The 26,446-nt window shown below is 58.9% G+C and overlaps 4 protein-coding genes across 7 annotated transcripts in view; 2 read left to right on the top strand and 2 right to left on the bottom strand.

Moving 5' to 3' along the window:
* The window catches only part of DNAJA3 (DnaJ heat shock protein family (Hsp40) member A3), a 17,550-nt gene extending 16,571 nt beyond the window's left edge, over positions 1–979 (top strand). The window contains exons 13-14 of the mRNA XM_015409885.1: positions 177–304; positions 903–979. Coding sequence (XP_015265371.1) covers positions 177–286 — 110 coding nt within the window. The 3' untranslated portion in view covers positions 287–304; positions 903–979. The remainder of the gene's footprint in view (positions 1–176; positions 305–902) is intronic.
* Positions 980–1,880: 901 nt separating this feature from the next.
* On the bottom strand, positions 1,881–7,852 carry NMRAL1 (NmrA-like family domain containing 1). The gene is made up of 6 exons (XM_015409938.1): positions 7,801–7,852; positions 6,784–6,852; positions 6,418–6,656; positions 5,046–5,295; positions 4,332–4,522; positions 1,881–2,375 (listed from the first exon to the last, which is right to left on the bottom strand). Exons 2-6 carry the CDS (start codon positions 6,821–6,823, stop codon positions 2,196–2,198), a joined length of 900 nt encoding a protein of 299 aa, XP_015265424.1. The 5' UTR covers positions 6,824–6,852; positions 7,801–7,852; the 3' UTR covers positions 1,881–2,195.
* A 958-nt stretch (positions 7,853–8,810) lies between these two features.
* On the top strand, positions 8,811–17,652 carry HMOX2 (heme oxygenase 2). Its single transcript, XM_015409917.1, has 6 exons — positions 8,811–8,919; positions 10,524–10,653; positions 12,296–12,413; positions 15,140–15,631; positions 16,805–16,925; positions 17,021–17,652. Exons 2-6 carry the CDS (start codon positions 10,574–10,576, stop codon positions 17,146–17,148), a joined length of 939 nt encoding a protein of 312 aa, XP_015265403.1. The 5' UTR covers positions 8,811–8,919; positions 10,524–10,573; the 3' UTR covers positions 17,149–17,652.
* A 4,642-nt stretch (positions 17,653–22,294) lies between these two features.
* Positions 22,295–26,446, bottom strand: part of CDIP1 (cell death-inducing p53 target 1) — an 11,524-nt gene continuing 7,372 nt past the window's right edge. For all 4 annotated transcript variants that reach the window (XM_015409921.1, XM_015409920.1, XM_015409922.1 and 1 more), the window contains exons 2-5: positions 26,264–26,361; positions 25,773–25,931; positions 24,126–24,390; positions 22,295–23,404 (exon numbers count right to left, since the gene is read on the bottom strand). In XM_015409921.1, the coding sequence (XP_015265407.1) occupies positions 23,293–23,404; positions 24,126–24,390; positions 25,773–25,931; positions 26,264–26,348 (621 nt within the window). In that variant the 5' untranslated portion in view covers positions 26,349–26,361 and the 3' untranslated portion in view covers positions 22,295–23,292. The remainder of the gene's footprint in view (positions 23,405–24,125; positions 24,391–25,772; positions 25,932–26,263; positions 26,362–26,446) is intronic.

Below are 26,446 nucleotides of genomic sequence, written 5' to 3'. Positions count from 1 at the left end.
GTGAGGGGGCCTGGGGCGAGTTTGGGGGGGGGGGGGGTGTGTTCGTTGGGTTCCCCGGAGAGGAGGGAAGGCAGAGGTCCACCCTCAGCGAGCGAGTGGCCAGGCGGGCGTGGGGATGGCAGGGCGGTGTGCCCAGCATGTGTGCCCTGATGCCGCTCTCTGCTGTTTGTGTCCAGGTGGCTGGGGCGCGGCTAGAGCGGGGGAGAGGCCGGAGGCGGGGGGCGCCCGAGAGGAGGAGGAGGAGGAGGGGTTCCTAGCTAAACTTAAGAAACTGTTTCGCTCCTGACTCGCCCCGCCCCCCGAGGTAGGCAGCCTCTTCTGTTCTTTCCACGCACGGGACTCTCTGTCCTGCTGCAGGCGGGAGGGGATGTCAGTTGGGACGGGGGGGGGGAGTTGTCGGGGAGACCCCCCCACAGGAGGGAGGCTGGCCTGCCCCCCCCATCTCTGCAGGCAGCACCCCCCCCCCATGGACTCCCTCTGCTCCCGGCATTCCACGTTCCCAGAGGGCCTGTTTCCTTCAGTCACCGGCAAGACAAGGTGGGAGGGGAGGCGGGGTGTAGGCATCTCCTGTAGGCAGGGAAAGGGCAGTGGAGGCAGAACGCAGCCGATGCCAAGGGTGGGCGACCCCCCAAACACACCCCTCGAGGCAGGCCTCTGTTTGATCAGAGAGCCCCGTCAGAGAAGGTGGGAGTGCCCCCGTCCCCTCTCCAGGCAGAGGTTAGCTCTAGGAGGCAGCAGGCAGGACAAGGTGCCCGGGGGGAGTCCGTGAGCCTCGCAGAGAGAGACTGCCCCTTCCTCTCGCAGCCCACCCTTGTTCAGGAGTTCACTCAGTAGTAGCTCTTTCTGCCCGTTGAGCTTGAGGCACATCGACAGGACTTCTCTTTGTTGCTTTTGTGCTTCAGGGAAACGTTCTGCCGGAAACTAGACCGAGATGGCAGCTGCCCGGGAGCCGGAGGAGGAAGGAGTCCAGAACCTCGCCGCAAATGCCAGCCAGATGGCCCGGGCCTGCGTGGCAGTGGGGTGTGTGTGTGTCCGTGGAGCGGCCACCTTTGCAAACCTGGCTGCGGAAAGGAGGAAGGACTTGGCTGCCGCCACCATGGAAGAACCAGCCTCTTCCTGCTCTTCTGGACAGATGGGAATCTGGACAGGCCTGGCTGGATGCTGCGTCTGGCTGCCCCCAGGCCCTGTGGAGAACTGACCAGGGAAGGAGGGCGGCTTCCTTGCTGGCTTTGCCATCCGCAGGCCTGGCGGACAGGCTGCTCTGGGGCCAGGAGCACCTGGCAGGCCCTCTTCCCTCCCGCCCCCTCGGCTCTGAAGGCGGGGACGGTTTCCTCTGGACTGCCGAGCGGCGGCTGGAGCCCTTCCTCCGAGCGCGTTCTGCCCTCGGCTCGGAAGCGGAGCCGGAGGGGACGAAGGCCCGGCCTTCGGGGGCCCTCGACACGATCCCTCCTCGCACAGGCTTTGCTCTCTCGTCAAGGCTCGCGGCTTGGTCTGTGGCCAAGCGCACGCCTCTCTCTCGGCCCACCTGCCCAGGTTGGGGAGCCCTGGCCAGCCGCGGAGTCGGCAGGTGGGAATGTCACAGAGGTGTGGGCGGGGGGGGGGGGGGTTCCCGAATCGTGGCCCGGTGGGGGGGGGGTGTCTCCGAATCGTGGCCAGGCCTGCGTGAATGTGGCCACCACGCCCGTCTGACACCGCCGCCGCCCCCCTGCCCTTCCGTGCTCCTTTGCGCCCCTCCCTGTCACCGAGTAGCACACGTGGCCGTCCAACTCAGTTGGTCTGTTGGGTGATTTGGCGTTCATGTAAATAATAAAAATGGTCAATAAAATTAATGTTTAATCTGTAATCTTTGCTTCTCCAAACTCCCTGAGATTTGGGGGTGGAAGGACTATTCACAGACTCGGCCATTCAGACTGAGAGAGAAGCACATCTAAGCACACCACTCTCCGTGCTGCAGGCAGTGGGAGCTGAAACACAGGTCCTCGTGGCACTCTGGGGCTTTGCGGGTTTGCCGCCGGTGAAGGCTCCGCGTCCGGCAGCTGCACCCCACTCTGCGCATGTTGTGTGTGTTTCACCCCTTTCCGTGCATGGCAACAGCAGTCGGGGGTGGGTTCCTGCCCCTTCAGAGGCGCCAAGGCAGAGGCTGAGGCTGGCCCCCAACGGCCCCGTCAATTCCGGAGCAGAGGCCTCCCCTCCCCTCACAAGTCCTCAAAGGCAGCCTTGTGCTCCGCGATCCACTCCTCGAACGTTCTTGCCTGCGGGTTGAGCTTCCGGGTCAAGGCGACGTCCCGCTCAGGCTCCGTGCGGTAGAAACGGAACATGTCGGCCAGCTCCCGCGCCCCAGGGAAGCCCAACTGTTGGTAGGACTCCAGGGACATCTGTAACGAGAGAGACAGAAGCCTCACCCGCCAGCTGGGACTTGGAGCTGACCCCGCCGCATTGCCGGTAGCACTCATAAGAGGGGGGGGGGCAGATGTAAAAAAAATCAGCCCCCCCCCCCCCAGATCCCCCCCCCCCCCCGCATCCATGCAGTCCGAATCCCAGTCGGGAATAACCTGCTCCCAAGTTTCTCACGACCCCACCGTGTGCGGCGAAGCCCCTGCTGCAAGCAAGCTCTCCCTCTGCAGGGGCCTCTCCGGACGCTGAGCCTCGGGGGGTTTCCAAAGCCAGAGACGGTCAGAGGTGGTTGGCGGTTGCCTACCTCTGCAGAGCGGCCCTGGGCTTCCTGGGTGGCCTCCCAGCCTGCTTAGCTCCTGAGATTGGGCTGGCCTGGGCCGCCCGGGTCAGGGGAAGAATGTGAGAGCAGCCCCCCTCCCCCCCATGAGGCAGGTCTTGCGCAGCAGGCGGGGCAAGTGGGGAGGAGCGGTGGTGTTGGGGGCCACTCTTGCCAGGGCTTCTTGCCCAAGGGGCAGCGGAGCCGTGCTTGCAGTGTACCCATCCTATGCCGGAGGAGGAGGGGACCTTGGCCCGGCCAAAGGAAGGCGGGGAAACAGATTCCTCTCCGAGGGAGAGACCAGCAGTGGTTGGAGTGCGGGGCGAGGAGGATGTGGGGAAACCACGTTCCAAGTTCCGCTCTGCTGGGGAAGCCTGCCGGTGGACCTTGGGCCTGTCACACGCCCTCCCGGCCTCGCCTCCCTCCCAGGGCTGTTGTGAGGATCAAAGGGCGGAGAGGAGGAGGATGCCGGCAGCTGCTGTGGATCCCCACAGGGGGGGGGGGCGGCAGACAAAGGGTCACTCCTCTCTAAGGCTCCCTCTGAGCTGTGGAGTCTTTATGAGCAAAAATTCTGCTTTGTGAGCACCTGGCGTTAAAGTTGTGAGCGAGAGCGATTTGGCTGCTGAATAAATCGGCTTGCTCTGGAGCCACCTCCTTCCTGAGCCAAGACAGAAATGTGTGAGCCGGAGGCTACAAAAACTGAGCCAGCTCACACTGACTCAGCTTAGAGGGAACACTGCTCTCCTCTCCTCTGCAGCCAGCCAGAGAGGGGTCTGTCAGGTTTGCTTGTGAGGCAGAAGAGGACATCCAGTGGCCAATGTTCCCTCTAAGCTGTGGAGTCTTGTGAGCAAAAATTCTACTTTGTGAGCTCCTGGCATTAAAGTTGTGAGCGAACGATTTGGCTGCGGCATAAGTTAGTTTGCTCTGGAGCCCTCCTTCCTGAGCTAAGACACAAATGTGTGAGACAAAAGCTAAAAAACTGTGAGCTGGCTCACACTAACTCAGCTTAGAGGGAACACTGCCAGCAGCCCCTTTGAGAGAGCTGCAGGGAAGGCTAGTGGATCGTGGGCGTGGGGCCGTCGAGGAGCGTCACGGCCCTTCTGTGCACGAGGCACGGATTCAGCCTTCCCGGGACGGCCACCCGACGGGAGAGAACAGACTCCCCGAGATAGAAAAGGGCCGTTGGGAGAGGTCCGTGGGACACAGGGGCCCATTTAGGAAAAGGCCGCCGAAGGAGACGCAGGTTTGTCAGCCCTTCGGAGTGAGAAGCTGGGGGGTTTCTGGTGATCGGGATTCTCTGTTGTCGTCCTAGAATCAAGACGGAAGGGGTCTTGGAGACTCTGTGTGGAGAGGGGTGAAACATCCACTGGACGGTGGCTGGCTGGCAGCCCATTTTCTCCTCTTGCGTATTCCATAAACTACAGGGCGGTGAGACCAAAAAGCAAGGCAGGTTTAAAGTACTGCAATCATCGGAAGACTTGAGCATTCAGGCTTTGGGTGCCTTCTTGTACCCCCCCCCCCCTTTTTTTTTCACTCACACACACCCCACTTTACAACTGGCGTGGGCGTGAAGACCTCCCTCCCTCCCTGGCCTGCCCCTCCCCCCCGGGGTATTTCTTACCTTGGCATCCCTGACGGTCTTCCCGGTGTGCTCGGACATGAGCGCCGCGTACTCGGCCACCGTGAGCTTGCCCGTGCTCAGGCCGATGGTCTGGCCTCCGTACTTCTCGGGCTCCTTCATCAGCGCGGCCACAACGGGCCCCAGGTCAGCCACGGCCAGCCCGTCCAGCGGGACGTCTCCCAGGGGAAGGGCTGCACGAGAGAAGAAGCGGGTCTCTCCCACGGCCTGGCATTTCGGAGGGACGGATGCCAGCTGCAGCCAGGCGGGCATCGAAGAGTCCCGGCCGAGGCAGGATGGGGGCGGATGCCGTCAAGTGGAAGAAAGGGGCACACCGCTCTCGTCAGGGACCCGGCCGCTCGACTCTTTGGCTCCGCCCAGGAGTTAGGTGCAAATGCTCCCTCTAAGCTGTGGGGTCTTGTGAGCAAAAGTTCTGCTTTATGAGCTACGGGCATTAAAAGTTGTGAGCGAGCGATTTGGCTGTTGCATAAATCAGTTTGCTCTGGAGCCACATTCTTCCTGAGCGGAGACAAAAACGAGTGAACCAGAGCCTTAAAAACTTTGCGCTAACTCAGCTGGCTGAGCGGCCTGACCTTCTGCACTGCAAGACCAGGCCTCTGGGGAGGCTGCAGCAGGCTCACTACTAGGCAGTCAGAGGGGCAAGGAAGCCGGAACTCTGGCTAAGCTGGAGGAGGGAGAGCCTGAGGGACGCTTTACCCAGTTCCCAGCCGTCTCCATCGGGGGCCCGCTGAGGCCGGAAGACGGTTAGGAAGTTCTCAAAATAGGAGGGCATCCGGATGCAGGTCGTGGGCACACCGCAGGCCCGGAAATACTCTTCCACCCGGCCTTTGCCGTCAAAGTGCGGCACTGCCAGCCGCCCGCCCGTCAGCCGCTTCACGTTCTCCAGGCCGCTGTACACCACGTAGCTCAAGGCCAGCTGCTGGGCCACGTCGGCCACACGCTTGCCCTGCCGAGAGAGAGAGAGAGCGCAGGTGTTGGTCTCAGTCCCAGCCGGGGAGCCCAGCGACTGCACTGCCGGGAGGAGACAAGCAAACAGCCGGAGGAGGAGAGCGCCGAGACTTTGTTATGCCAGGCAGCAGCCCAACAGATTCGCTTCAAGGTGCTGGTTCTGACCTTTAAAGCCCTATATGGTCGGGGGCCTGCCTACCCGAGGGACCGCCTTTCCCCACATGTCCCCCAGAGAGCACTGAGGTCAGGGTCGCAAAATCACCCCCTGGCCCGAAAGATGCCAGGTTGGCCATCATGAGGGCCAGGGCCTTTTCAGTGGTGGCTCCACACTGGTGGAACGACCTCCCAGAGGACATCAGGGCCCTGCGGGACCTTCTACAGTTCCGCAGGGCCTGCAAGACGGAGCTCTTCCGCCAGGCCTTCGATTAGGAGCCGCCACTGATGAATGAGATATTGGAAACTGAACATACTACGGCCCTTATGGTTCGTCGTTGGATATTGCCTTTCTCCATCGGACCATGTACAGTAACCGCCGCTATCAGTATTATTAGCACTTTATGTAAATTGTTTTTTTATGTGGATTTTATTTATTTGTTTGTTTTTGGATTTACATCCCGCCCTCCTCAAAGGCTCAGGGCGGCTAACAGCGAGGCACAAGCGCTAAAGTTAAAACAGATAAAAACAGCATAAAACAATATAATACAAACAAGAAAGTGTCAGGGCTCCATTGGTCACAAGATGGGGTAGATGATCTTAATCCAACGGCAACGTTCCAATAGCCTCTCATCCCTTCTCCTCCTCCTCGTTGTATTTATTGTTTTGTCGCATTTTAACGTGTGCGCTGCCTTGAGCCAGTCTGCCCCGGCATAGGCGGGATATAAATGGAAAGTAAGAAATAAATAAGTGTGGCAAGGCCGCTTCCGGCCAAGGGTTCTCCAACGTTCTCCAACTTCACGGCACTCCGCCCCCCGGAACGTCCCCTCCGCTGAGCCCGGCAGGCCCCTTCCCTCCGGCCCTGCGTTTGCCCACCTCGCTCTGCCCCGGTGGCTTCCCCAGGCACACCCCGCAGAGGCTAGCTGGAGAGCGGCGGGCCCCCCTCCCCGCTTGCTCCTGCTCCCACCTGGGCCACCTCCCGCTCTTCACTGAGGTGCTCCCAGAAGTCCGTCACGAGGAAGGCTGCGTGTGCCCCCCGCAGGGCCGCCTCCAGGCTCCGGGCGTCCTCCAGGTCGGCCTTCACCACTTCCGCTCCCAGCTTCTTCAGCTCCCGGGCCGCCTTCTGCTGCGGCTTGCGGGTGACCCCGCGCACCAGGAAGGTGGCCTCCGCCATCAGCGCCCTGGCCACCGCGCCGCCCTGGGCTCCTGCAGGAGTGCACGCGTGAGTCGCCGCCACCGCCGCCTGGGGGGGCGGCAGGCAAGCTCCTAGGCAGGTGTGCCCTCCCGCCCAAGGGCGCACAGAGAGGCACTCTACTTTCCCAGGGCCGCCTACCTGTTGCCCCAAACACCACGATAACCTTTTTGTCTGCCATCTACAGGGACTGGAAAAGCAGCCGCTGCCCTGGAAGAAAGGGAGGCAGAAAGATGCTGAACGGGTCGTCGCTGGCATGATCACAAACCTGCTTGCTTCAAATCACGAACTTTCATTCAGCCGGGAGTAATCACTTCTCCTCCACACCCCTCCCCACACTTGTCCCCCTTCTCCGGATGTGGATCGATCCCGGCTTTATGCAGACCCAGGCAGAGAAATGGAGGGTCGAGGGAAACCAGCGGCTGCAGGAAGGCGGAACACAGCCTTCAAGTAGGACCAGCCGAAAGACTCCGATTCTGAGTTCTCCAGAGCTCTTTTTTGGGCTGGACGCTTCAAACAGAAGTTGGCCTTCCCCCAAACAAGCAGTGAGGTGGTTTTCTGGGGGGAAATTAACGCAAGGCATTTTGGATACCTGCAAGCAATGCTCCCTCTAAGCTGTGGAGCAAAAATCCTGCTTTGTGAGCTGCTCCTGGCATTCAAGTTGTGAGTGAGCGACTTGGCTATACTGCATGAATCAGTTTGCTCTGGAGCCCCCTCCTTCCCGGGCTAAGACAAAAATGGGTGAGCTAGCTCACACTCTCTCAGCTTAGAGGGAACACTGCCTGCAAGAGCTCAGCATTGGGGGCGGGGAGCCTCAGTCCTGAGTGTGCAAGGGGGGGGGGGCAGGCACACAGCGTCAGACTAAGATATCTGGGAAGCCCAACTTCAAACCCACACCAGGCCGGTTCAGACGTGACGCGATTCGAGGCCCGGCTACAATGCACCCCGCAGCAACTGAACCCGGGTCTCCGGCTCCGCATCGCCTCCTGAGGAGGCTGACGCCGAGCAGCCCGGCCGGCCGGAGCCCAGGAGCCGCGTCTGCACGGATGGAGGGGGAGGGCAAGAAGCGCTCTGTCCCTGCAGAAGCCCCCAGGCGGTGGAGGCACCCCTCCTCGTGCGGCCCCTCCAGGGCTCGCCTCAGTTTCCCTTCCAGGCTACCTGCCGGTTGAACGCACTCAGGTGCACGGGGTGCGGGCGCCACGTGGGAATGCCCGCCGCAGGGTCCGTGCACGAAGCTTGCGGGGCTCTCCTCTTGCAAGGCGGGGCCTCCTCTTGGGCCACCACCAGAGGGCGCTCCTCCGCCTGCCCGGGGATTGCTGGAGAGCGCAGGCGCGGCCCCCTTCCCGATCCCCGGCCTTCCCAAGAGGTGGCGCTCCTCTTTCCCGGGAAGGCGCCGAGAGCGCACGCGCGCCTGTCCCGCCGCGCCACTCTAGCGCCTCCAGGCGGCGCTCCTGCAGCCTTCGGGCCGCGACTGCCGAAGAGCGCAGGCGCGGCTCTCTCTGCAGCTCCACGCTGCGTCCAATAGATGGCGCTCCTCTTAATAAACTTTAATAGCTTTAAACTGGAAATCTACTAAAATTCCCACTCTGGGCCAATGGACGGAGGGCTAAAGTATGGGATATAATTGTATCTGATAAAATAACTATGCAATTACTCGCATATGATAATCCTAATTATGTAAACAACTTTATGGGAAAATGGTTTGTTTTCTTTGAATGCCTGCATGCCAACCCCACTTATATAGATGGCCATATTATATTATATTATATTATATCAGATTGATATTTTAAAGCCTTCGACAGCATATTGATATTTTATTGTTAAGAGTAATACAGACTTGACTTTGTTATGTTATAGGTTTTTTTAGTACTGATGTTAAATGTTAACTATGTTAAATTTTTGTTGAAAAGCCAATAAAAATGTTAATTAAAAAAAAAATAGACGGCGCTCCTCCCTCCCTCCCTCCCTCGAGGCCGCCAGCGACCTCCGAAGGGCGCAGGCGCGACTCCCGTCGCAGCTTCAATCCTCCGCCGCCAGAGGTCTCCCTTCCCGCGGCAGGGCCGGAGGGCGGGGCCGAGCGTGACGTCACACGCGCCCGCCCCCTCCTCGATGCCTATTCAACGCGCGGCGTCGGCGGTGACGTCACAGAGGCGGGTGGGCGGGGCTTATGCGGCGGCGCGCGTCTCTGGCGGCCAGTCGGGTCTGGCCGAAGAAGTGACCGGAAGTGCCGCCGCGGCCCCCCCCAGGAGACGCGGAAGTGGACGGCGGACGCGGCAGGTGCGGGCCCCCCCGAGCATGTGCAGAGTGCCCTGGCGTCCCGCTGGGCCGGGGCTGGGGTGGGGGGAGAAGGTAGACTGCTGCTGCGGCTGGAGGCTCCATCCCTGGCCTGGCTGCGAGGGGGGCGGCTGCCCCACAGCCCTGCGAGGTAGGCCGGCGGCCCTGCAGGCCCTCCTTCTCGGGAGGAGGAGCCGTGGCCGGCCGCAGACGGGCATTGGCGGGGCTAGGGCTGCATCCAGCAGCGGGCAGCGCCCTCCCGGCCGGTTGGCAACGGCAGTGGGTTCCCTCCTCCTCCCCCCCCTCCCCCCGCAGGAGGCGCGTGACAGCCCCGCATGGTCCCCGCGGGCATCACCAGCGCCTGGCCACACAAGGGGACTCTGTCCTCTCTCTCTCTCTGCCGCCTCCGACGCGGGGGGTTTCCAACTGGGCTGCCTGGACCCGGGCCAGGGGGCGGTGGGGTCAGCCGTTGCCACCCGGGCATCGCCCTGGCCTGGCCCTGCTTGGGAGGAGTCTGCCCTCTGCGGTGGCAAAGGAGCCCAGCAAGCCCTGGGACCCTGGCGTGGTTCCCCCCCCCCGCATCGTCGCCAGAGTGGGCACCTTGCCCGGCCCTGGGGGAGAGAGGCGTGGCGTTCTTGTCTGGTGGCCGTGGATGCTTCACGGGCTTTGCCCGGGTAGGGTCTCTCACCTGCGTGAGGCTCCGTGCTTGCTCCGGTTGCCGAGGGCCCCCCGGAAAGCCAGCCTTCGTGCCGCTTTGGGGTCCCCCTGCGCTTCCTCTGACAGCTTAGAATCATAGAATGGGACCTTGCAGGTCATCTAGTCCAACCCCCCCTGCAACTCTGCAGAAGCACAGCCGAAGGAGAGCCCCACAACATACCAAAAAGATGCTCTTTCTGCTTGAAAACGTCCAGCGAAGGAGCATCCACCACCTCCCGAGGCAGACTGTTCCACTGCTCAACCACTCTGACAGTCAGGAAGTTCCTCCTGATATTTAGCCGGCAATGACTCCCTTGTAATTCCCACCCATTAGATCTAGTCTTGCAATCGGGAGCAAGAGAGGATAGATCTGCTTCATCTTCTATATGACAACACTTCAGATACTTGAAGACTGCAATCAGTCTTCTGCAATTAAGCGTGATTAATATATGGAATTCACTGCCACAGGAAGTGGTGGCGGCTACAAGCCTGGACGGCTTCAAGAGGGAATTAGATAAGCATATGGAGCAGAGGTCCATCAGTGGCTATTAGCCACAAGGTAGAGATAGGGACTCGGTCTGTCTTCTTGGTGCTTGGGGGGGTGTCAACAGTGGGAGAGCTTCTAGTGTCCTGGCCCCACTGCTGGACCTCCTGATGGCACCTGGTATTTTTGGCCACCGAGTGACAGAGTGCTGGACTGGATGGGCCACTGGCCTGATCCAACATGGGCTTGTCTCTTATGATCTCATGTCCCTTCTAAGCCTTCTCTTTCCCAGGCTAAACAGACCCTTCAGCCTTTCCTTTCTTGTCGTCACCGTGTTGTTGTTCCGAGGCGGCAGCAGAGGTAAACAAACCAGGTGCCCCAAGCTCGGCCTCTGCGTGGCTGACCTGTGGTCTCTTTCCTGCTCCAGACAGGAGAAGAGGTGGAGCGAGACCTCCAGGGGACCAGGCTGAGAGCACGATGCCCTCCGAAGCGACAGAAGGGCTGGAAGAGCCCGAGAACCTCTCCTATGAGGATCTGGAAGAAGACGACAATGTCAGGTGAGCCCCCTCGTGCTGGGGGGGGAGGGCATTCGATAGGGTGCCTTGGAAGGAGATGCCAACGTTTGGGCCGGTATTGCTAGTCAAGACACCAGCACGAATCTAGGTGAGCGAAATGCTCAAATCAGGGTATGTGGTCTGAGAAAGGTTGGGGGCTTCTGCCCTGACCGTGGTAAACATTAAAAACAGCATCTCTCACCAGGCCGGAGGGAACCCTCCTTTGTCAAGCAGGCTGTTCAGGGACTGGATCTGTCCCACAGCAGGATTCTCACCCAGGCCTTAAGTTAGGGTGGGCACAAACCCCTCTACAAGGCTGTTGTTAAGCGAAGGGCTCTGCTGCCCCGGAAGGTGGGACACAATGAGGGATACTGAGATCCAGAGCGTTCGTCCTCCTGTTGCAAGCTGTGGCCGTCCTGGTCTTCTGGGGAAGGCAGACCAGGAAGCTGGTCCAGGCCTGGCTGTGCTCTTGTGGGGCTGCTTAACTCCTTAATTAGCAAGGAGGCTTAATTGGCACTCTGGCCCTTTCAGGCACTGCCCACTACAGCATCTTTCAGGAATCCAAAGCCCCACCACCCCCAAATTATGCCAAGAAACAAAGTCCTGTCATGTCAGGAAACAATCACGCAGAATTCAGAACTCCCCCCCAACGTGTGCAATCCGACATATGTGCACCTGGGAGGTTTTGGTGTTCTGGACAAATCTTGGTGGAAAGCTGGCCTGGTATTAGTCTGGAGCACTTGGTGGAAAGCTGGCCCGGTATCTGAAGAAGGGAGCCCCGTGACTCTCAAAAGCTCCTCCCCTGCCACAAATGTTGTTAGTCTTCTGGACTCTGGCTCTTTCCTGCTGCTGCAGACAGGCTTAAGACGGCCACCCATCTTGTTATTAGTCTGTTCTGGATTACTGTATTTAATGGGAAACCCGTTGCTGGGGAAAACCAATACTAAATAGCTGACAAAGCTGACGTGTATACAAGTCTTGCTTTTGAAAGTGTGCTTACATCCAGCTGTGTGTATCATCCTTGCAAATGGTCAGGATCAACCCCTGTAGAGAGCTCGCTGGTAGCACGAAGTTGTCTCGTGCGTCATAGCTGCGGAAGGTCTAAAGCCGGGGTGGCCAGGCTGTGGCTCTTTCACACATACTGTGCGGCTCCCGGTAGGGCGGCTGGGGAAGCGAAGGGGAGGCAGACTTTTTCTCCCTCCCTTCCCCCTCCTTCCCTTCCATCTACTCGCTTTCTTTGTTTCTCTCTCTCCAACTCTTTCATTCTTTCTTTCCATCTCTCTTTTTCTCTCTCTCTTAGACAAATCAATATCATTATCAATATCTGTTTTTACCCCTTTTGTTTTTATTTTGGCAGCCTCATTTAATCTGTAATAAAAAGCAAATTTTGCATTTTTTAAAAATAAAAATGTGTGTGTCACAGTTGTTCCTGTCTAGCAGCTCTCAGACATCTGACGTTTATTCTGTGTGTCTCCTACGCTGAGCAGGCTTGGCCAGCCCCGGTCTGAAGGAACTGTTGGGTTCCGGGGCATTTTGTCCCATCGGCACGAACAGGCCGGATCGAGCGGCTTCTCCTACGCGGCCCCTTGATGCCAGCTCCCCCCACCCCCCACCCGGCCACTCACGCCCCTTCCTCTCCCCACAGCCCCACGGACCTGTCCGAGCTGCTGAAGGAAGGGACCAAAGAGTCGCACGACCAGGCCGAGAACACTCAGTTCGTCAAGGACTTCCTGAAAGGGAAGATCAAGAGGGAGCTTTTCAAGGTGCGTCCTGCTCCGTCCTCCCGGTCCTTTGGAGGGCCTGTGTCGATCAGGGGCTTGCAGCCTTTTGTAGTTAAAGAGAGTGGAAATTTGGAGAGCTTTCTGCAGCCCAAAACATTGGTCACGGGGGTGTGCGTGTGTGTGTGGAGAGGCCTTTATCAGGAAGCAGCCATCCTCTGGTTCTCACAATAAGTAATAAAGATACACCGGCCGTGACTGTGTTAGTGTCCTCCTGGCATAAAATTGCACATGGTTGGCGTTTGTGATTACTGACAAGACTGTTCACCTCTGTCCCCTTTCTGTAAAGCCTCACCAAGAAGTCCTCTTAGTCCCATTAAAAAACCCACCCAAGCCTGCCGTTCCCTTTATGCACAAAACAGAAACATCCGGGAGGACATTTGTGTAAAGGGATCTGAATTGCAGCATGGTGGGGACAATCCAGGAGGGCGCTTTGATAGCAGAAACGGGACTGTAGCCTATTAAGCATACATGAAGCTGCCTTGTGCTGCCAACTCAGAGTTAGTTTTGTTTACTCAAACGAGCAGTGCCTCTCCAGTGGCTTCCCCATCACCTCCCGCCTGGTCCTTTTTAACTGGAGGTGCCAGGGACTGAACCTGGGACCTCCTGCATGCCAAGCAGAGGCTCTGCCCCTGAGCCACGGCCCCTCTTGATAGCTCTCCGGGGTCTCAGGCGGAGGTCTTCCCCATCCCCTCCTGCCTGGTCCTTTTTAACTGGAGGTGCCAGGGACTGAACCTGGGACCTCCTGCATGCCAAGCAGAGGCTCTGCCACTGAGCCACAGCCCCTCCTGACAGCTCTCCAGGGTCTCAGGCTGAGGGGTCTCTCCTATCACCTCCTGCCTGGTCCTTTTTAACCGGAGATGCCGCTGGGGACTGAACCTTCTGTGTGCCAAGCAGAGGCTCTGCCACTGAGCCACAGCCCCTCTCTACAGCTCTCTAGGGTCTCAGGCGCAGATTTTTCCCATCACCTCCTGCCTGGTCCCTTTTTAACTGGAGATGCTGCTGGGGAGTGAACCTGGGACCTTCTGCATGCCAAGCAGAGGCTCTGCCACTGAGCCACGGCCCCTCTTTGCAGCCCTCCAGGGTCTCAGGCGCAGATCTTTCCCATCACCTCCTGCCTGGTCCCTTTTTAACTGGAGGTGCTGCCGGGGACTGAACCTGGGACCTTCTGCATGCCAAGCAGAGGCTCTTCCACTGAGCCACGGCCCCTCTTTACAGCTCTCCAGGGTCTCAGGCGGAGGTCTTTCCCATCACCTCCTGCCTGGTCCCTTTTTAACTGGAGATGCTGCTGGGGAGTGAACCTGGGACCTTCTGCATGTCAAGCAGAGGCTCTTCCACTGAGCCACGGCCCCTCTTTACAGCTCTCCAGGGTCTCAGGCGGAGGTCTTTCCCATCACCTTCTGCCTGGTCCTTTTTAACTAGAGATGCTGGGGATTGAACCTGGGACCTTCTGCATGCCAAGCCCCTGAGCCACAGCCCCTCTTGACTGCTCTCCAGGGTCTCAGGCGGAGGTCCATCACTGGCCTGGTCCTTTTTAACTGGAGATGCTGGCGGGGAGTGAACCTGGGACCTCCTGCATGCCAAGCAGAGGCTCTGCCACTGAGCCACAGCCCCTCTCTTTGCAGCAAATGTTGTATCTACCGTGTCTTGTTTCTCCCGCACTGTCTTGTACCTGTTTGCAGTTTGTTCTCGGCCTTGTTCATGGTTAACGCTGTGCCTGGGAGGGAGTTTCCAGCTTGTGTTGTTTCCTAATTTCGTTACTCTTGTCCCGTTTACTGAACTCCTTATCCCACCTGATTGAATTGCTTTCTGAATATTGTAATCTGCCTTGAGTCTGGGTGACAAATGAAGTAACCAAATGCCTTTAATCTGTGAGAGCCGGGCTTGATTCCCCACTCCTCCTCTACCCATATGTTCCCCAACGAGCACTACGGTCCTGGACTAAACATCTCCTGGTGGTTCCAGGTCCCAAGGAGGCCAGACTAGCGGTGACCAGGGCCAGGGCTTTTTCGGTGGCGGCTCCTACCTGGTGGAATGAGCTCCCAGAGGAGATCTGGCCCCTGCGGGACCTTGCACAGTTCCGCAGGGCCTGCAAGGCGGAGCTCTTCCGCCAGGTGTTTGAGTAGGAGCCGCCACGACTGTTACCATCTGTCTACGACTATTACTATCTGTCCTAGCCCTTATTACCAACTCGTCGTGAGCGCTAAAATGGTGGTACTGCGTGGAGCTGTGGCCGCTAAGGATACCATCCTGATGACGTCATCTGTTCCCTTGTTAGATATTGTGGAGAGCACATATGTTGTATTGAATGTTTTTAAAATGCAGTTTTAATATTTTGTGTATTGGGCATTGGCCCCATCTGTATGCCGCCCTGAGCCCGTTCGCGGGGAGGGTGGGTTATAAAGTTAAATAAATAAATACGTGCAGCTGCTGGTGTGACCTTGGGTCAGTCACAAGTTCTCTCAGAGCTGTTCGCTCAAGGGCAGTCCTTGAGAGAGCTCTCTCATTCTTCTGGGGAGGGAAAGGAGACTGTGAGCTGCTCTGAGACTCCTCCAGGTAGTGAAGGGCCATGGGGTAGAAGTCCAATCTCTTCTTCTTCTTCCTCTGAGCACCCCACCCTGGAGGAGTCGTTGGCAAGGCGGGTGGTGGTGGTGCACGGGTGGGGGCACAGGCGGAGCCCCCCCCCCCATGGCATTTCTGCTTCCTTGCAGTTGGGGACGGTGGCTCTCTACTACACGTACTCCGCTCTGGAGGAGGAGATGGAGCGGAACAAGGACCACCCGGCGTTCGCGCCCCTCTACTTCCCGCTCGAGCTGCACCGGAAGGAGTCCCTGGAGAAGGACCTGGAGTACTTCTACGGGGAAGGCTGGCCGGGCAAGATCCAGTGCTCGGAGGTGGCCCAGCGCTACGTGGACCGGATCCACCACGTCGGGCAGCACGAGCCGGAGCTCCTGGTGGCCCACGCCTACACCCGCTACATGGGGGACCTCTCTGGGGGGCAGGTGCTGAAGAAGGTGGCCCAGCGGTCCTTGAAGCTGCCCGCCACCGGCGAAGGGGTCCAGTTCTACGTCTTCGCGCACATCTCCAGCCCCCAGCAGTTCAAGCAGTTCTACCGCGCCCGGCTGAACGCCCTGGACCTGGACGCGGGGACCAAGGAGCGGATCGTCCAGGAGGCCAACAAGGCCTTTGAGTTCAACATGCAGGTACCGGGGGGGGGGCGCCCGAGCGTGTGCACACGCAACTCTTCCCTGCAGCGAGACCCCTGCCTCTGTTGGGGCGGCGCCTGGGCCTTTCTGGGGGCAAGAGGGGTTGCTGGGGACTGGGGGAGGGGAGTCGGCTTATAGGGCCTGGGCCAGCTTTCCCCCGCAGAAGTTCCGGCTTGATTTGTTTGGGCGGGCGGGGCCCCTCCCGGCCTTCTACTGCAAGCTGGATCCGTGATAAATCATTCCTCCCACACTTTTCTCGCCGTCCACAGCGGTCGCAGAGTAGGATGGGAACCCGTAGGCCACGGAAGTGCAAGCCTACTGACGGGGGTGGTGGGGGGTGGTGTTTGAAACAAGTCCACCCTCCGCCTCTCCTTTGCCCGCCTTGGCTGACTCACAGGGCACCTACGACTAGGGCTGCTGCTGCTCTCGGCTCCCGTGCAAGTTTCTGTTCCATTTAACTTCTTTGGGAAATTCTAGTTCTTTTGCTTTAAAAGGAGCTACACGGGCAGCGCCTCGGGGCCGGGCAGGCTCCTCTGGTGGTCCCTGGTTTCCGAGAAGTCTTGCTGCAGCAGCATCCCCCCCCCCCTCGAAATACCCCTGCCTGGCTCCCCCAGACTCGCCGGCTGCTGGTGGCTGGCCCCCATCTGGGCCGGAAGCCGAGGAAGGAGGAAGACGTCACGGGTGCTCACGGCCGAGGCTCCCTCTAAGCGACGGAGCCTCGTGAGCAAGAATCCTACTTTGTGAGCTACTACTGGCATTGGAGTTGTGAGTGAGCAATTTGGGTATACTGCATAGATCAGTTTGCTCTGGAGCCCCATCCTCCCTGAGTGGAGACCAAAAGGTGTGAGCCGGAGGCTAGAAAACTGCAGGCTAGCTCACACTAACTCATCTCAGAGGGAACACTGGTCTCTTCCTCGTCTCCTCCTGCCGCTCGGCAAATCCCAGCGTCCAGCTGACCAGCGGGGCAAAGGGAGCCCGGAGGGGATGCCGCCGCCGCTGGTGGTGAGCGAGCAGTTTGGCTCCCGCATAAATAATTTTGCTCTGGGGCCACATCCTTCCAGAGCCGAGACAAAAAAAAGTGTGAACCGGAGGCTAAAAAAAATCTGAGCTTGCTCGCACTGACCCAGCTGAGAGGGAACACGGCTCACAGCCCCTCTTGGCCTCCCACAGGTCTTCGATGAGCTGGACAAGATCGGGGCCCTGCTGCCGGAGGAAGTCCAAGACGGCGGCCTCCCCCTGCACGACGGGAGAGGGGACCCACGCCAGTGCCCCTACTACGCCGCCAAGCTCGGTAGGTGTCCCCCTTCCAAGGCCCCCCGGTCGGCTCGCGGCCCCCTTCCCCTGGCTAACGGGGCCTCCCCCCTTTTCTCTCCCTCCTCCCTGCAGGCGGCAGCGGGGCCTCCGGGTGCCCCTTCCACCTCGCCCTGGCCATGCTGAAGCAGCCTCCCGTCCAGCTGGCTGTGGCCGCCTGCCTGGCCGTCATGGCCGGGGTGGCCGCCTGGTACGTGATGTGAGGCGCCCGCGAAAGAGGACCTCTGTGCTCACCGGGCAGGACTGCGCCTCCTTCCCTCCTTCCTCCCTTCCTTCCCTCCCTCCCACGGGGACTATTAAGGGACTATTAAAAACCCAATGCACCACAAAGCGAGCACCTGACTCTTGCGTCTGAGGGAGGGACCCCTGAACGGTTAGCTAGCCACGGCGGCCCCCCAATCCCTCCCCTCCGGGGGGCTGCTGTGTTTCCATTGCCGAAGCCGCTCCTCATGCTGGGGAGAGCCGCTCACTCACTCATCACTGGACCTTTTGGTTTGGTCTGCCTCAGCTGTCTGCTGGGGGGACGACACGGGGAGGCAGCCCCCCCCATCCCTGTCCCCGCCTCACGCCTCCCCTTGGCCGTCCTGAGTAGCTTCGGGGGGGGGGGGACTGACGTGGCAGGTGTACATAGGGGAGAGAACCGAACCACTTAGTGGTCCTGTAACGTATGGATTGTGACGGGGCCTCTGCGTAATAAAATTTATTATCTGCTGTCTTCAGAATTGTTTCCTGACTGGGGGGGGGGGCAGGGAGGCGACGCAAGCCATCCAGGTTGTAACAAGCGCTCGTCTGGCTGTTGCCCCGGGCAGTCTTGTGGCCCATGTGCTGGAGGGGGAAAAACCAGGGTTTGTCCCGAAGATGGGGCAGGCGGACGATGCGGGTCGTGTGGGGACAGGCCCGGCTGGAGCAAATGGGGCTGCCACTGCCTGGCCCTCGGGGACTTAGCCTCTGGACGGGAAGCCAGCCCGGTACACAGAGCAACATGGCAGGGGGTCGGAGCCTGCCTCCCCGAAGGAGGGGGTCAGATGGAGGCTGGAAGAAGCTACCCCTCCCTGCGTCAGCGGCTGTAACTGTGGTGAAGTGTGTAAGGGCCTCATGCTGTATCCCAGCAGCCAAGCCAAACCACTCCCCCTCCAGCGAAAGGCCACTGGCTTTCCTTCCCACCCCCCTCGGACTTCCTGCTTCAAGTAGCCCAGATGAGCTCCTCTCCCTGGGCAAAGTCCACCAGTGGCTCTTAGCCACAAGGGATAGAGGGAACACTCTGTCTGGGGCAGCGATGCTTGGGGGGGGGGCTCCACAGTGGGAGGGCTTCTGGAGTTCTGGCCCCACCAGTGGACCTCCTGAGGGCCCCTGGCTTTTGACCCCTGTGTGACACAGAGTGCTGGACTGGAGGGGCCACTGGCCTGATCCAACATGGCTTCTTACCATTTCAATGAGGACACCCTTCCTTCACCTCCTCCATTTCTTGATTAGAAATGGTTCCTCTCGCAAGGATTATAAGAGGGCTCCAGAACTAAGCCTGCAATACAAAGGGATACCTGTAATTGCCCCCAGGAGCAGATGAGAAGGGGCTGTCCCCTTAATCTATGAGCCTTAAGTGTGTAGTGATCAATGTATTCCCCTACCGAGGCAGACACAGACAGAAGGCCAGAAGGCACTTGGCCTTTCTTCTACAAACTGGACCATTCTGTATTTTGACCTCATCAAGGTGGAATGAATTCCTGGACCCTTGTGCTTTGTACGGTTTTCCTCTACGACTTCGCTCCAAACGAATACCAAGTCATATGCTTGCACATCACTCTTACCACGCTGAGTTTGGTATTAGGTTTCAAAGGTTCTTTAAGAGTTCTCAGGTCCAGAAATTAGTACACGTGAGCCCCTGACCCGTGAATCCAGATCTGTGCAGAATTGAAGCCAAACAGGAAAGAGGGAGAGCTGAACGTGCATTCGACTCTCTGAGGCTGAGTTTTTTGGCTTCCCGCGTTCACCCTCTCCGAAGGAAGGCCAAGACTTTACACAATGACATATCGGCAGGTCCCAATGATGGCCATGGAAATTCCAGAGCAACAGCTGAATTCTGAAAGTTCAGTCACAACAGGGCAGGCAAGCGGCTTAGAGGCCAAGCAAGCGGCTTAGAGGCCAAGCAGTCGGCACAGACTCTGAAGGAGACCTCCGTGGCTCTAGAGCAACAGCTCAGTCCCGAAAGCACAGCCATAACTGAGCACAAAAACAACCCACGGGCCGAAGACTTGACGCAGGCGCCGAAGGAGACTCACAGAGGATTTTTCGTATTGTGAAAAAAAGACGCGGGCATTTCGAAATTACACATCTGTGGAAATGTCACCGGAATTAGAACCTGAGGAGAGGGCCAGGACGAATATCGCTAGTGACCCAACGGTTTAGCAGAAAGTCCGGCAGGGTTGTTCCATTGTGGGAGTTGCTATTAGATGTCCGGGTACATGGAGGCAAAACTGGAATGCGAAGGCAGAGACTCCCGCCTGGCTTGTCATAAATCCACCAAGAGGAAAATCAGCCCCGGAGGTCGCTTTATCTGTGGGCTGCCCTGTTAGATTCCAGCGGCACCGGAAGTGGGTGCTCGGGGACAGGCCACAGCGCTGTGTGTTCAGAGGACTGGGGAGAAGGTCAGTCAGACCACTGGTACGGCCGTGGCCGCCTTGGAGGGGGGAGTCCTGTTCGCTCACCTGGATTTGAGAGCAGGGGCTGAAGGTGAGGGGAAAGGAGAGCCTGCATTCTGCATGAATCCCACGCCATAAAGAGAGCTCCGTGGTTAGTGAGGTTGGGTCTCCGTTGCCCCCACACAAACTTGGGAACTGCCGTGATGCATCTTCAGCGTCAGTCCATTCCCCACGAGAACCTTCCCTGCGGCCTGGCCCACCTTCCTCTCCCCCCTCCCTGATCTGAACCGCCTGGCTTCCTAAATGTAAAATCAAATTATAACCCGAGGCTTTTGCGTGGCTCCTGGCCTGTTAAGATTTCCTTCCTTCCAGTGGTTTCCAGCTTAATCTTGTAATCCCCATTGTTATTTAATTAATCTTACTGTTCATGGCGTTTCTAGTCCTGTTGTGAAATCATGCGCTAAACTACTAAAATAAATATATATTGGGGGGGGGGGGGAGAGACAGGGCAGCTGAGGCGCAGTGTGACTTGCAGATTGCTGGATCCAGACAAGCATTGCCGTTGCATCCTATACAACCACCCCGATGAAGACACAGCCCTAGAGTTTGCCTGAACGGCTGTCTTCATTTCACATTAATCACTGTTGCCCCCTCCCATATAAATCACACCAAGGAGGCCCCGTTTCCATAAAAAGACGTGCGTCTGCTTTCTATTGTTCTGACCCATTCTGACATACCTGTTCAGGAACCCGGCATATCCCTGCTGTGAGAAACAAGACTTATTTGCTTTCTGGGACAGCAAAGTCATTCTATGCCTGCCCGAAACTAATTTTGTAACTTTTGATGACTGTAAGAAGCCCCCGAAGATGGTCTCTTCAACCAGGTTAGTTCCCTGGGCATCCAAAAGCAGTTGTGCGTTTAACCCCTTCCTCTAATGGCTTTAAGGGTTTCTTTCGGAGGGCTTGCACTGATTATCGATATTTTACCTCCGTCCGCTGGATGGAAACCTGTCTGGCTTTTGTATGGACGGGGTAAGGATTTTGCAACCCGGGTTAAATTTTCCACAAGCGCTCTTAATGTTACTGGTATGTTTTCGACGTACACAATACACGTAGGCTGCCTTGGTACAGAAACTGGCAAGGCAGGATATCAGTGCTTAAATAAATAGCTTTTAATGTTGGGGGAGGGGAAGGTTCCTCCCCATAGTGAACCAGTAGCTGGCTGGTGAACGTTTGCTGGCCTTCAAAATGTTTCCAGGGAAACTGAGGTGGTGGTGGTGATGGGGGAGACCCTCTGCCAATACTGGCAGGAGAAGCTCTTGTGGCCTGAAGGACACATTAAATGAACTGGGAAAGGGAAAACCTGGAGCTTTTGAGACTTCCCAAAGGCATCTGGGGGGCAAGGAAGAGGTGGAGATGCATCCGGGGAAGAGAGCTGACCTTCTGGGGCACGGGCTTGGCTTCAGGAACGGTTGCCCACGTGAGCAGCTGACTGGCCTGTCTGAATCATAGAATGGTAGAGTTGGAAGGGACCTTGCAGGTCATCTAGTCCAACCCCCTGCACTCTGCAGGAGCATAGCCGAAGGATGGTCGTCCAGCCTCCGCTTGGAAATGTCCAGCGAAGGAGCATCCACCACCTCCCGAGGCAGACTGTTCCACTGCTCAACCACTCTTGACAGTTGGGAAGTTTCTCCTGATATTTAGCCGGTAACGACTCCCTTGTCATTTCCACCCATTAGATCTAGTCTTGCAATCCGGAGCAAGAGAGAACAGATCTGCTCCATCTTCTACATGACAGCCCTTCAGATACTTGAAGACTGCAGTCATGTCCCCTCTAAGCCTTCTCTTTCCCAGGCTAAACAGACCCAACTCTTTCAGCCTTTCCTCCTAAGACTTGGATTCCAACCCTCTCACCGTCCTGGTTGCCCCCTTCTGGACACGCTCGAGCTTGTCAACGTCCTTCCTCAAATGGGGTGCCCAGAACTGGACACAGGACTCCAGGTGAGGCCTGACCACAGCAGAACAGAGCGGAACGACCACCTCCCGTGGTCTGGACACAATGCTTCTGTTGATGCATCCTAAGATTGCATTCGCTTTCTTTGCAGCCACATCACACTGCAGGCTCATGTTTAGCTTGTGATCCACCAGAACACCCAGATCCCTTTCACATCTGCTGCTGTCAAGGCAAGTCCCTCCCATCCGATATCTGTGCCTTTGATTTTTTCTACCTAAGAATGCTGCCTCTCTGCCGCCGCCCCCCTCCTGGCCCAGGAAAGGGGATAGTGGGGGAGGGGGCTCCCAGCGGCTCTCCAAACACCTCTCTGTCTTCTAAGGCTCGGCCTCTCTTGCCCCATTCCGGGCGGTGGGGGTGCCAACGAGCCCTCCTCTTCTCCCAGCTGGAAATGAACCACACACACACACACACATACCCAAGTTGGTGGTGGGGGGGGGGTCGATCTTTTATTTATATATACAACCATGGGAAAGCCCGTCCAGTTACTTCTCTGAGCGGGCAGAGAGGCTCCAAGCACAACCCCCCCCACCCAACCTCACCTCCAAAACTCTTGGAGCAGAAGGGGTGGGCTTCCCCCCTCCCCTGTGGAGGCTGGCTGAGGAGCAGTTGCCCCTTCCCCACCCCCCTGAGAGCCTGGCCCGAGGGGCCTTCCCTGCCCTGCCTGCCCATACGTGCACCTCCATGCAAAGAGCGGGGGGGGGGGGCACCTTTCTCAGAGGAATTAGTGCAAAACCAAGTGGGGGGGGAGAGAAGAAGTGCTGGGGGGGGGGTGCTACACGTTTTTCACATTTCCGCTAATTCACAGTTATAAGAACCAAAACGAAACGGCAGGCAAGCACATTCCTACGCGGGTTGGCTGAGCTATCTACACGCCTGGGGGTGGGGCGGAGTCGAAAGGGGGATGGGGGGGCTCATCCGGAGCCTTCCCCCAAACCGAGGGCCAACACAGGACGGCAGGGAAGGGGGTACAGCAGAGGCCGGGTCCAGCCGCAAGCGTGACAGCGGCCTCTCTCTCCTGGCAGGGCCCAGTGGGCGCAGGACGGATGCCGGCGGGGAACAGAGTCCATGGCCCCCAACAGCTGGACGGATGCCCCCTCCCTCGGTTCCTGCCTCCCAGGGAGCCGTACATGCCCGGGAAGGGGGGGGGACAGTTCCTGGACCCACTCGTGTGCGTACTGAGCCAAGCACACGGCCAAGACTCACAACACCCACCCTTCTTGGAGCGTCTCCTTTCAGGTTGCCTCTTCTGAGGGCGAGGCCAGAGAGGCGACTGGTCTTAACACAACAGACCCTCCTTCCAAGCACGCACCCACGGGGAAAAGTGGCGCCTGGGAGACACCAGGAGGGGCCGTGCCGTGCGACCCCCAGCATCCAGGGTGGGCCCTCCAACAGTCCGCCGCAGGGCAAAGGGGCATTCCAGAGAACGAGAGGCTTGCAATGAAGAGTCTCTTTCCCATACTCTCGGGGGAGGGGGACACAAGCGAGCCACACGAGGCAGGCCCCCCCCAGGCCCGCCACCCTTCCGCTGCCTCCAATCACGGCTCCTGTCCACCAGACGACCTGGCGGCTCCAGACGCCCTCCAGGTGTTCTCTGCAACGGCCGGAGGAGGGAAAGGCGGAGAAGGAAGCGTCCGGTGGTGCAGGGGGTAGGGGGAGGCCGAGGGTGGGTGGGGGGATCGCCCAGCCCAGCGGGTGCCACTAGCACATGCGCTTGTATGTGTAGATGTAGCCCTTGCAGTTGGGACAGGTGTGCGTCACGTCCTTGAAGTCGTCCAGAAGGCACGGGATCAGGCAGCAGCCCAGGTCGCACCTGCCAGGCCGGGGGAGAGAGAGAGAGAGAGCACAGCTACGTCAGCGCAAAGCCGAGACGGCGTGAACGGAAGGCGTCCACCGTGGATTTAATTGATGTATTTAATTGGGTTCTTGGGCCGCCGTTCCTTGCGAGCAAGGCTCGGGGCGGCTTACGGCAGAAGAGGACATGCCAAAAACGAATAAAACCATAAGGGTAAAGGTTTCCCTTGCTCGAAAACCAGTCGAATCCGACTCTAGGGGGCGGTCCTCATCTCCGTTCCCAAGCCGAAGAGCCAGCACTGTCCGGAGATGTTTCCGTGATGTGGCCGGCGTGACTAAACGCCAAGGTGCACGGAACGCTGTTCCCTTCCCACCGAAGCGGTACCTATTTATCTACTTGCAATTTCTTGCTTTCGAACTGCTAGGTTGGCAGGAGCTGGGGCCAGAGATGGGAGCTCACTCCGTCACGCGGCACTCGGGTCTCGAACTGCCAAACTACCGACCTTCCGGTCTGCAGCTCAGCATCAACCTCTGAGCCACAGCGGTCAACATTACATAAAACCATACAGCAGCAATAATGCATCGGCATAATTGAGTCGATCCAAGACGGTGGGGAAAATGTTCAAATTTCACAGCCACATTGAGACAACCGCCCCCCCCCGCCCCTCCTCTCCAGCGAGCCCCCAGCACCTCCCGCTTTCCCGGCCGCTGGCACCCTCCCCCTCCTGCCCCTCACGTACCCGACGAAGCAGCAGAAGAAGCCCACCAGGAAGCTCATGAAGCCGATTTCGTGGGAGATCTTGGTGGTGATGGCCTGCTGGCAGTGCGGGCAGACCGTGGGCACGGGGGCCGCCTGGAAGATCTCGCCCTGCAGCACCGTCACGGTGGTCGCCGCACCCGAGGGCACCAGGACCGTCCCCGGCTGGCTCCCCGGAGGCGGGTAGGGGCCCGTCGGGGGGTAGTAGCCCGTGGCGGCGTGGGGCCCCGGGGGCATGTAGTAGCCTCCTAGAGAGACGGCACAGACAGGGGCTCGGTCCAGGCCTGGAGCCACAAGGAAGGACACCTGGCCGCCCCGCACTTCCTACGGCCCCTGGCAGCCAGCGGGCACGGGGGGGGGCACCGGTCCTGCTTCACCCGCAGACCAACTGGACGTTCTTGCACCACCAGGGGTTGCAAATGCTCCCTCTTAAACTGTGGAGTCCTGTGAGCAAAAATCCTACTCTGTGAGCTACTATTGGCATTAAAGTTGTGAGCAAGCGATTCGGCTGCTGCACAAATCAGTTGACTCTGGAGCCACATCCTTCCTGAGCCAAGACAAAAATGTGAGAGCCGGAGGCTAAAAAACTGTGAGCTAGCTCAGTGACTCAGCTTAGAGGGAACACTGGCGGGGGACTGTAAGCAGACAGCACCAGGAACTGGCCACACCAAAAGCCGCTCACTTCTTGCCCACCGGGGGACTCAAGAAGTCGCCTCGCCCAACATTCAGGCCGTCGTCTTTCATCTTGCTCAGACCCCAGCCCCCACAACTCCCCAGCGGGCTCCTCTTGGCCCTGTGACCACCCCCCCCATCTGTTCTCAGGCAAGCCAGGAAGGGAAGCTCAGCCATGCCTCTTCCTTCTGTGTTCTCTCAGAGCCAGTTTGGTGTCGTGGTTAAGTGCGCGGACTCTCATCTGGGAGAACCAGGTTTGATTCCCCACTCCTCCACTTGCACCTGGCTGGATGACCTTGGACAAGCCCTAGTTCTGACAAGAGCTGTTTCTGTCAAGAGCTCTCTCAGCCCCACCTACCTCACAGGGTGTCTGTTGTGGGGAGGGGAAGGGGAAGGAGTTTGTAAGCCAGACTCCTTTGGGTAGTGAAGGGCCATGGGGTATAAATCCAATCTCTTCTTCTTCTTCTTCCCTTAGAGTTCAGGCCCCCTGGAAGCCGGGCCTCTTCCGGGGTCTGTCCTGTAGCAGACCTTTCCCTCCGATGGAGTCACTGAGGATTTATTTATTAATTCATTTCTATCCTCAGCCTTCCTCCCCGGGGGGGGGGGGGGAGCACCCAAAGCAGTCCCCTCTGTTCTCCTCTCCCCCGTTTTACCCTCGCCACCACAACCCCTGCGAGGCCAATGAGGCTGAGAGCGTGTGACTGGCCCACGGTCACCCAGCGAGCTTCCGTGGCACAAGTGGGGATTCGAACCCATGTCTCCCAGACACTAATCCAGCACTCTTAACCACGACACCACAGCCGGTCTGAGGCTCAGTGCCCGTGACCTCTGGCGGCACACCCTGGAGCCTCTGTGGGCAAGACCCCGGACAGAGAGAGAGAGATCACTCCAGCACAAGAAAAGCGCATCACCAGCAAGGGTCCCTCCCTCCCTCCGCCTGCCCTCCCCTCCGACTCACCAGGGGGCATGTAGGGCATGGACCCATCAGGGGGCATGGGAATGAAGCCCGGGTGAGGGGGCGGTTCGTACGGAGGGGGCCCGTACTCGGAAGGCGGCTGCGGGACCCCCTGCGGCTGCATCTGCGGCTGCGGCTGCACCATGGAGGGCGAGGCTCTGCCTGGAGAAGAAAGGGGCAAACCAGAAGGGATGGCTTCCTCTTGCGCCACTGGCGCCGGGGGTGGGGTGGGGGGGTGGCACGAGCGGAGAGCGGGGGGGGGCTGGGATTTGCCGGCTGCCTGCCTGAGGCCGACACGCCGGTGGCTGGACCACCAGGGGAGGAAGGGGGACCCCGTGGGAATCGGGGCCTGCCCAGCAAGACCCTCGGTCTAAAACCCTCCCCACTGAAGCCAGGCTGGGGGGGGGGTCGGATCCCCACCCACTGGGGAACGCCGGGAGGCACCCCCCACAAGGGAGAGCCTCCTCCTCCTCCCCCCCCCCTCCGCACCTTACCTGCCGGGAAAGGGGCACCATCCTTCTCTTCTAGGAGGGGGGCTGACGGCCCCCCTGGGTAGGGTGGGGGAGGGTCGCTGGACATGCTCTCTCCCGGCCTGCAAAAGAAATCGAGATGCAGAGTCAGTTGCGGCCCAGCCTTTGCGGGCAAGGCGCGCCGGGGGGGGGAGGGGACGGGGGGGG

The sequence above is a fragment of the Gekko japonicus genome, unplaced genomic scaffold (genome assembly GCF_001447785.1).
Source record: "Gekko japonicus isolate JY-2015 unplaced genomic scaffold, Gekko_japonicus_V1.1 scaffold78, whole genome shotgun sequence".
NCBI lineage: Eukaryota > Metazoa > Chordata > Lepidosauria > Squamata > Gekkonidae > Gekko > Gekko japonicus.
Note: the sequence above shows the minus strand (reverse complement) of the source record. Positions and strands in the feature narration are given on the sequence as shown.